Source organism: Octodon degus, unplaced genomic scaffold (assembly GCF_000260255.1).
Source record: "Octodon degus isolate 3935 unplaced genomic scaffold, OctDeg1.0 scaffold00140, whole genome shotgun sequence".
Taxonomy (NCBI): Eukaryota; Metazoa; Chordata; class Mammalia; order Rodentia; family Octodontidae; genus Octodon; species Octodon degus.
Genome location: NW_004524716.1, coordinates 7163761 through 7173353, shown reverse-complemented (window position 1 = coordinate 7173353; position 9593 = coordinate 7163761). Strand labels below are relative to the sequence as shown.

Here is a 9593-nt window from a genome sequence, read left to right as displayed (position 1 = left end):
GGATGCTGCCATGCACCAACTTGCTTGGCTGGTAAATAAAATTTTAAACCACCAATATGAAATTAGACTGATATGTAAAAGAACTATGTATCACAGACTTAGAAATGACAAAAAAAAAAACTTCCAAACATACAAAAAGTACAGACAGAAAGACTTCCTTGAAGCAGTATGGTCGACACTGAGGTCTTACGATGCCTAAATTTATTTTGATCAGGGAGTTGTGGCATGTGACACAACACAGGCAAAAAGACTTATATAAGCATACCCAGTTTAAGGTACGAATAGAGAAAACAAGCCAAGGTAATATGGAATGGAGACATTAATGGGACTAATACACAATGAGGTCAGAGAGATAGATAAGAGTCAGTTTATATAAGATCTTTTGTGTTCATTAAATAACTTGGCAATTTATCAAACTTTTTTCCTGTGTTGATTCTTCTTCATGCAATTTTAGGGAAACAGAGTGAGATATCTGTATATTTCCAAAGATCACTGAGGCTACAACACGAAGAGCTGACTAAAGGAAAGAAAGAATGACTACAGAGGAGCCATTGAGAAAGCAATGGCAGCAGTCCAGAGGAGCAACGGTTCGATTTGCACTGGCTGAAAAGGAGATGGTAGGGAGAAAGGAGAAATGCAGAGGAGGCATTCAATACTTAAGGGATAAAACTAGAACATCCTTACTCTACTTAAAACAGTACTAGGCTCTATTTCCAGCCAGGATACATTATTGTAAACAGACCTAGTTTGTTTATACTTTTTCCTGAATAAATCAACTATAATTCGTCTCTGAAAAGTATAGCGAGTGAGGAGGAGGAGGAAAGAGGAGGAAGAAATTTTAAATATGCAGTAAAAGTTTAGATTAGAAAGGGGAGTTACTTGATAGCTATGTAAGGCTAGTCTGCTAATAAACAGAGCTTAGCAAAGAAGCCATCAGTGAAACACATTCAACAGGTTCAAAGTTTCGTGAAGAGATAAAATCAAGAGAAAAAAAATCTGATCCAAACTGATAAAGTTAAGAAGACACTTATGGTAAAGGTAAGTTAAAATGAGAGCTAAAAATAAAACCACATAAGTGCCTGCTTAGGTAAGCACAGGGACCAGGGTTCAGTCTCTCCCTGGTCCGGCATGCCACTGGCCCTGGCCCAGGGTGTGCTGAGCTGGTGATTGAGTCTGGGCATGGTGGAGCACGCACTGGGGAGGCCCAAAAACAGGAGGATCACTACAAATTCGAGCTGTATAGTGAGACCCTGTACCAAATACATGGAAAAAAAAAAAGTAAAACTATAGGTATGAACTATCTTAGCAAATGAAATAAAGATAAAAGGCAGCTCATCTGTGTGCTATTGGCACTGCCAACTGGATTTTACTGGGCCATATAAATACTAGGTCTTCATTCTTAGCATACAGGTGAGAAATATGTTAAATTGATCAAAGAACAATTAGAGCAAAGAATCACTATTTATACCCTAAAAATTCAACAAGATTTTTTTAACACTGAGCTACAAAATCCAATTAGGAAGTGCAGGACTACTATACACAGTTGACTAGCTGTCCACTAAAATATTTGTTCCCAAGGGCTGGCCAAATATCTCAGCAGACAAAAGCGCCTGCTTAGACAGGTGCAGGGACTGGGGTTCTATCCCCAGCGTGCCATGCTGGATCCACCCCCAGGATACGTTGACACAGTGACTGAGACTGGGTATGGTGGTGTGCATAATTCTAGCACTTGGAGGCTGAAAACAGGAGGGTCACTATGAGTCCAATCTGTGTAGTGAGACCCTACAGTCCCTGTACTAAAATACATTTTAAAATAGTAATTAAAAATAAGATAAAATTTTTGTTCCTCTCCCATAGTAGAGTTGTTCCTGAAAACTAATGTCCAGGAAAACTACCTTTTTTCAGCTAAACTCTTCCCACCATTTCCTAGCACATGATAGTCAGTAGAAGGAAGTTAAGTTACTGCCAGATGACCAAAAAAAAAAAAACAAAAACCTCTCCTTGAATTCCTCAACCTACACCATCTCGCTTCACAATATCTAATCACTGTGATCTGCCTTCAGCAAGAATGCTTTTAGGTGGAGAGACCCAGAATCTTTCTTTATACTTTATATTTCCTCTTAGTATTTTCCTATCTACAGACCTCCACCTGCTTCTTGGCTATAAATTCCCATTCTTCTCTGTATTCTAAATTGAGTCCATTCACTCTCACTTATTATAAAATACTATAGAAGTGGTCCTTTCAATTTCCAAGATGGTCCTAAAAGAAAGTCTATCTTAACTTCTTTAATAAGTGTCATTAGATAGTTTAAAACAAAACAAAACAAAACATAGGTGAAGTTTTTAGGAAGCATGTATGAGTTTTGCATCTCTTATTATTTCAGCCAACTCCATGCAGAACCTGTAATGTCATATGGTGTAACAGAGACTAAAGATGGGCAAGGGTTGGACTTTAAATCATTGTGAGGAAAGACTACCTGTCAACCAAAACACCTGTACTCACTGCATGTATGTAAAACATAAACTTCTATGTGATAAGCTACTGAAATTCAGGCTTTTTTTTTTAAGTGCTTACCATTACTTTACCTAATATCCTCTTGGGCTCTACCTATAGAGGTTACGACAAGTTGAGCATCTCTAATTCAAAAACTGGAGTTCCAAAATGCTCAGAAATCTAGAAGCCTCTAAAATCTGAAATGTTCTGAGTGCCCAAACACTCCAAAATCTGAAATACTTCCGATCTCAAGATTTTGGTTAAGGAATATTCAACCGCTGTATTAACCATAATTTAAAAACTGTGAAAAACAGGAGAAACCAATCGAAAGCTGAGATACATAAGTGTATTTGTATAATGAGTGCCTGTATACTTAAATAATTATGTTAAGCAAGTTTTCAAATGTCTAAATTAAAACCTTTTACAGAGATTAATCAAAAAGCATATAGCCAGAGTATAGTCACTAATACACTCTCCTGAAAGGATGTCAACAGACAAGAATGTGCAAAGTTTGCAACAGAGTCATATACCACATAATAACTTTCCTGTCAACAATAGACCAAGTATACAATGAGGGCTCAGTTAAGATTATATGGAAAGGGAAGAATAAAAAAGTATAAAACTGATGAAGGTGCATTATGCATTATGTACCATTTTTCAAGATGAATATAGTTATTATGAAGCACAAAGTATAAAAATAATTTTTGAAACTTATATTGCCCATTGATTTATGACAGCCCAGCTCATGGACGCATAGTCTATGTTTCCACAACAAAATTGCTTAATAATACATCTCTCAGATGGGAACCCAATTACATGATTACTTGCTGACTGCTACTTTAACAATAAGCATTATCTGAGAGGGAGATAGCTCTGCAGCCTGGTAAGGTCAAGGACCTGGTTTCAATCCCCAGTACCACATCTCGTGCTGGCCCCAGAATCCTGGATATACTGTGCCCAGGCCACTGAAGCTAGGTGTGGGAGCACACACCTGTAATCCGAGTGCTGGGGAAGCTAAGACAGGATGATAACTATGAGTCAGACCTGAAGAGTGAGACCCTGTACCAAATAAATAAATAAATTTTTAACAAAAGAACTATCTGAAAAACAGCTAGAAATGTTACCACTACTCTTTTACATCCTCATGTACAAGGCTGGGCACCTAAGAATGAAAGCAATCAACAGAACCATCCAAACAAACATACAAAACAGTTGAATGACTATAACTTATTAAGTATATTAAAAACAAAACAACTAGTGTTTATATCTCTAAATGTGTCACTTAGTTTACATTAGTTCTCTGCTTGGTCTTGACATACTCACAAACTAAATAGTAGTAGAGTCTAATAACTTGTCCTATAGACTCTAAAAAAGAACAATTTGTATCTGTTCAGATTACTGAATATGAACTTTACTAATTGTAAAAGTACCTAATTGTGAGAATCAATTAACAGGAAGGCAGTAGATTCAGTTTTGTTAAGGTAAAGAAAGAAGAGCAGCACTTAACTGAATGTTTCAGGTTTTCCTTCAAATATGTATATTTATGTTTTTAGGAAAATAATAATGCTGGGCTAAAACACAAACCTGGAAATTTGCCACAAGAGAAGCTCCTAAACAACTCAGTATTCCAAGCACAAGGCCAGCCTTATTTAATTTGATGATAAGGTTCTCTTCAGGATTCAGGGCATGAACTTGTTTATAACGAACATAAATGGTAGCAAGGCCTGGGAACAGACAACCCAAAAAACAACAAAGTAATAAATAACAAGGGAATAAAATTGCCAAAGAAGTTCACAAAGGTCACTGCCATGCAGAGCATAGATTTTCCTTTCAAAGTTAATCTAAGAACACATAAACACACACAAATTCAATTTTAAAGACTATTTTAAAGGATATGTCTGCCTGAGCAATTTATCTGCCTTCCACTAGTCTCATATTTAAAAACACTGAGTATAAAATGTTAAAAGTAAGTTTGATATCTTCAGAAAATCTCTTACAAATATAAAGTAAAAATCAACCAATTCTAGAATCTGTATAAAATGTGCATAGGCAAAAAACTCCAGAACCTTACTTGCCTCACTTTCATGTAACTTTATTTCAAATTACTACAACTTGGCTTGATCAAACATAGCAGTCAAATTATAAAGAAGAAAAACAAATGACCACTTGACCATTTATTTGTCAAGAAAGGGCCAAAGCAAGCTTTTTAAGCAGAAATACTGCCAAAAAACTCAAACATATAAAAAATGTAACAAAGATATGCTTTTGTACACATTTCTGAAGAGGTTAGATAAAAGCCACATTTCTGTAAATTGAATCATAGTCCTGACTTCTGCTTCTGATATAGACAAATATATAGATGAAAGTGAATTATTTAGAAGAATCACATTTGATGAAGAAAATAATGAATCAATAAAAATTTGGTTCAAAAATAAATGAACAGTAATATAAAACCCTAAAGGTTCCTTTAACACTGGAGTATCACACAAAAATTAAAACACAGGTCTATCTCTATTCTTAAACTTCTAAACTAATAGAATTTAATGGTGGTCAGTTGTATCTATAGTCTTTGCTCCACTACAGATGGTTTATGAAGTCCACTTTAGGCCTCAAGGAGTATTTGGTTACATTTACAACTTCTATTTAAGTACTCAGCCCTACAGCTATTTCTTAAAGGTTTTAGCAGTTCTCTAATTTTCGTTCTCTAAAAAAAAAAAAAAAAAAAATTGTGATTACATTTGCTCAATTTCAAGTACAACTAAAACATAAGTAATACAATAGAGTTTAAAGAAGAAAGGAATTAACCTATTGATTTTGTTTGTTATAACCACTCCTATTTATTACTTACATAAAACTGCAGCAATGTTTAGCATTGCCCCAAACAAGCACTTCTCTGGAGCCACTGTCCCAGTGTCACTGAAAGAAAAAGAGAAAATACTTGAACTTTTTACAATATTCTTAGGAATAAGTAGTAAAAAGAATCATTTTGAATCACTTATCTTATAAAAAGCAACTGAGTTCTACTATTACTTCATTTTGTAACAAGAACTGGATAATCTGAATTCATAAATATTTGCCTATTTCACTTTTCCTGACACTGTAAGATTATTTCCTTCCCATGTAATAGAAATCAACATAAAAAAATTTATTTTGAAAAAGCTATCCCTGCTATATTATGATTGTATTACTAACTTACCATGAAAAATCTCAGGTATTTATATGTCTCTCTGGAATATTTCCTAAATAGCACAGTTCCCTTCACAATTCTTGCCTTTTTAAACCTGTTCACTCCATCTCTAAACAAACATCTGCTTATCTATTGATCAATTACGATAATATTTTTTAAGCACTACTGCCTTATGCCAGAATTTCTGAGACAGAAATACAGAGGAAAATAAAACAGACAAAACTCTGCCTGCATGGAGATGACATTCAAGACAAATATCATTCCTCTAGGAGACAGCGATTCAGTGCTTTGTCCAGGCTTCTGCCCACTTACCTACACTGGACTGCGATGTCTGTTTAGACGCTAGTCCTTCAAGACGCTAGGGAGTACTCAGACCCAGAAAGAAAAATCCACCACTTACTGTGGAGCCTTAGGCACATTCTCTTAGCTCCCTAAGACTATTCCTTTGTGTGCAAAGTAGAGATACTTATTTGCTCCCAGACACATTGGATAAAAATAAAGATGAAGTGAAATGTGTAATGTATGGAAAGTATCCAGTAAAGGTATCCATTAAATATTAGATACTGTCTCTTACTTCAATTATTATAGTGATAAAAAGACAAACTCTAAGGGCTGGAGAGGTAGCTTAGTGGCCTAAGCACCTGCCTGGTGAATGTAAGGTCCTGAGTTCAATCTCCAGTAGAAAAAAAATAAATAAATAAAAATAAAAATCTCTAAAAGACATTCTTTGGCCTTCAGGTGTTATGAGAATTAGATTAATCCAGGTCTCAGCTCAGACACTGCAATACTGTGAAAGGCAAAAAAATCTGTTCAAAGGGAAGAACAACTGGGATGAAGAAAAGGACAAAAGAAAGGAAAGGAAAAAGATGTATTTATGTATTTATACAGGATAGCTTGAAATATTGTACTGCTGATTTCTGCTGGTCTATTAAAACGAGCAGTTAATGCTTACATTTCTTCTCTTTAAAATTTTTATAACTTTTTTGACCAATTTTGCATGCTTATATCTGATAATCTGAACAACTAGAAGGGCACAACAGGTTCACTTCCAAGGGCTGCAGCAGGAAAGAGCTGAACATAACAGCTAGACCCAAAACAGGCATAACTGGATAAACTCAAAATTAATAGATCTGCACTCAAATTTCATGAGATGCCAAGGTTATAACTGCAACAAGAAGGTCAGAGGTCAGTGCTATACGAAGACAACAATATGCAGTATAACAACCGTTGTCGAATTCCTATGATTTTGTTTAGTGAAATTCTGTATTATTTCTTTTTTGGCACTTTTTTTTTTGGTGTTGTTGTTGTTGTTGTTGTTGTTGTTGTTGTTGGAACCAGATATTGAACTCAGGCCCTTGCACTTGCCAGGCAAGCACTTACTCTACTGAGTCACCTCCCCAGCCCCTCTGTATCATTTCTAATGTTTTTCTTTTAAACATTTTATTCTCTTTTAAAAAAGAATAAAAAGGAAATAAAGTCATGCCTAGCAAGAAATAGGATTAGGTAAACACCTGGATTAGGGGTTTAAGAAAGGACATTATCAGGTCAGCAAGATAGCTCAGTGGTCTAAAGCACCTGCTTAGGCAAGCTTAGGCAAAAGTGCAGGGACCACAGTTCAATCCCTAGCACCACATGGCACATCTGTCCCAGCCCCAGAGTGGGCTAAACCAGCCACCCAAATAAAAACAGACATTATCTAACATGAATTCTAAGTATTGTTCCTTCCAACTTTACAATTCCATCACTCTGAAGAAAATAAAATTTTATTTATTTATAAGTAATAATTTATAGTAAAAATGAACAAAAAATAATATATTGAACAAAAAACCTTATAAAACAATATAATGTATCTTTTATAAGCAAGAGATTTTTGTTATTTGATTACTGTCTTTAGGAATGGGAATAAGGAGTCCTTGTTCCTATACTTTACCTTTAAAATTGTCTATAATGTATCTTTATTATTAATATAAGAAAAAGTAATTTTAAAACAGTAGCTGTACTCCAAATGATGCTCCTGTTTTGGATTGTCCCCCAAATAACTAACAGCAAGCATTTCCAAGCTGACTGGCTCAACCATATATTGCAACTGCATATATGGCTTGAAAAGAAAATGATATCAACTGGGCTAACAATGAAAACAGCTATGCACAATACCTTATTAGCACTGAACTTTAATCAAACTATTTAAGTTATACACTAATGTAAAAAGTCTATAACTTCAAAATATATGTATGTACATTATTACTATCTGATAGGTAAAGAATCAGTAAAGCTTAAGGATTTTTCATGTAAGAAATAAACATACATATTCTAGCATTTTTTTCTGGTGTACTGGCAGCACATCTTCTGCACCTTACTTAGATATCTACCACTTGAACTAGCTTTAAAAAAAAAAAAGTATAAAGCATACTGGCAACAAAATTCGATTTTGCAGTGAAGTTTATATTTAGTTCTGTCCTTCGTAGCTATACTAGCTAAACCTCTTGAATAAGATCTATTAACTGAAAAAAAAAAAAAAAGCAACTTTGCAGGATATCTAGCTTAATTATTTTGAATATGAAAGGACCCTGAATACAATGTCGCTTCTAACTGCCAGAAAAAAGAGAAAACCCTAAGCAAGAAATTGCTTGAGATCAACAAGTTATTACTTTATATAAATGGAACAAAATTAAGAAAAAAAATTAAAAGAGTAGGAGGAGGAAAAAGGTGAAAAAAAGAAAAGTTTTATATAAATATAGATGACAAAATAAACCAATTTCTGGAAGGAAACCTACCAAACCATCAGTCATCTCTGGGGGCAGAAACTGGAAGGCTCAGGAAGAAACTTTCATTTTTATTTCTATCAGCACTCTGGTATTGTTTAGAATTTATTCTAATAATTAACTCATTAACGTTATAATTAAAAAGGGCTATAAAACAAATACCCATATTGCCCTCCCATCCAGCCCAAGCTCAGGCCCAGCAAGGGTGGGGTAAGCTCCTGCGTTCCCCTGCACTGGTTGGATCTCCTGGATCAAGCGCAGGCCAGCCCCATGAGTGCGTCCTTCCTCCATATTCTCAGGACCCTTTCGGCCCCTCTCTCTCCCTCTCTTGTTAAAACCTCCATCTCTCCCATCCAGCCCAACCTCAGGCCCAGCAAGTGTGGGAGTGAGCTCCTGTGCTCCCCTGTGCTGGTTGGATCTCCCCAGATCAAGCCCAAGCTAGCTCCTGACATGAAGGCCTCCACAGCTCCTGCCCCCAAGCCCACCTAGTGAGAACTTCTGCTACACTCTCAGGACCCCCAGATCCAGCCCAGCCCAGACCCAGAGAGTGTGCAGGAAAGCGTCATGCATCCCTGCGCCCACGGAACCTCTTCAGACCAAAACCCAGGCACGCCACGTGAGACCCTCTGCCCTGCCCTCTGGACCCCTCCACCCAATGGAGCCCCTATCCCCAAGCCCACTGAGAACTTCTCCGACGCTCTTGGGACTACCAGATCCAGCCCAAGCCCAGGCCCAGCTAGTGTGTGGGAGAGCTTATGCGCTCCCCTGTGTCCCCTGGGACAGGGGCACAACAGAGGGGCACCACAGGTTCACTTCCAAGGGCTGCAGCAGGAAGGAGCTGAACACAACAACTAGATCCAAAACAAGCATAACTGGATAAACGCAAAATTAATAGATCTGCACTCAAATTTCGTGAGGTGCCAAGGTTATAACTGCAACAAAGCTCTACACCAAAGGTCAGAGGTCAGTGCTATACAAAATGACAGGCAAGGAGTAAAATGGAATGTCAGTCCTCCAGCCCACGCAGAACAAGTGCAGAGGTCACTAGCTCAGCTGAAATGTATGAATTAGTAGCGTTGGAAGTAAAGAAACAACAGCAGAAAGGTATAGAGGAACTCAGAGCAGAATAAATTGCTGGAAAAAAAAATCT

The 9593-nt window shown here is 36.7% G+C and overlaps 1 protein-coding gene across 5 annotated transcripts in view; it reads right to left on the bottom strand.

Moving 5' to 3' along the window:
- The window catches only part of Dram2 (DNA damage regulated autophagy modulator 2), a 38997-nt gene that overhangs the window by 9778 nt on the left and 19626 nt on the right, over nt 1–9593 (bottom strand). For all 5 annotated transcript variants that reach the window (XM_023701774.1, XM_023701775.1, XM_023701772.1 and 2 more), the window contains 2 exons: nt 5343–5410; nt 4079–4218 (listed from right to left, as the gene is read on the bottom strand). In XM_023701774.1, the coding sequence (XP_023557542.1) occupies nt 4079–4218; nt 5343–5410 (208 nt within the window). The remainder of the gene's footprint in view (nt 1–4078; nt 4219–5342; nt 5411–9593) is intronic.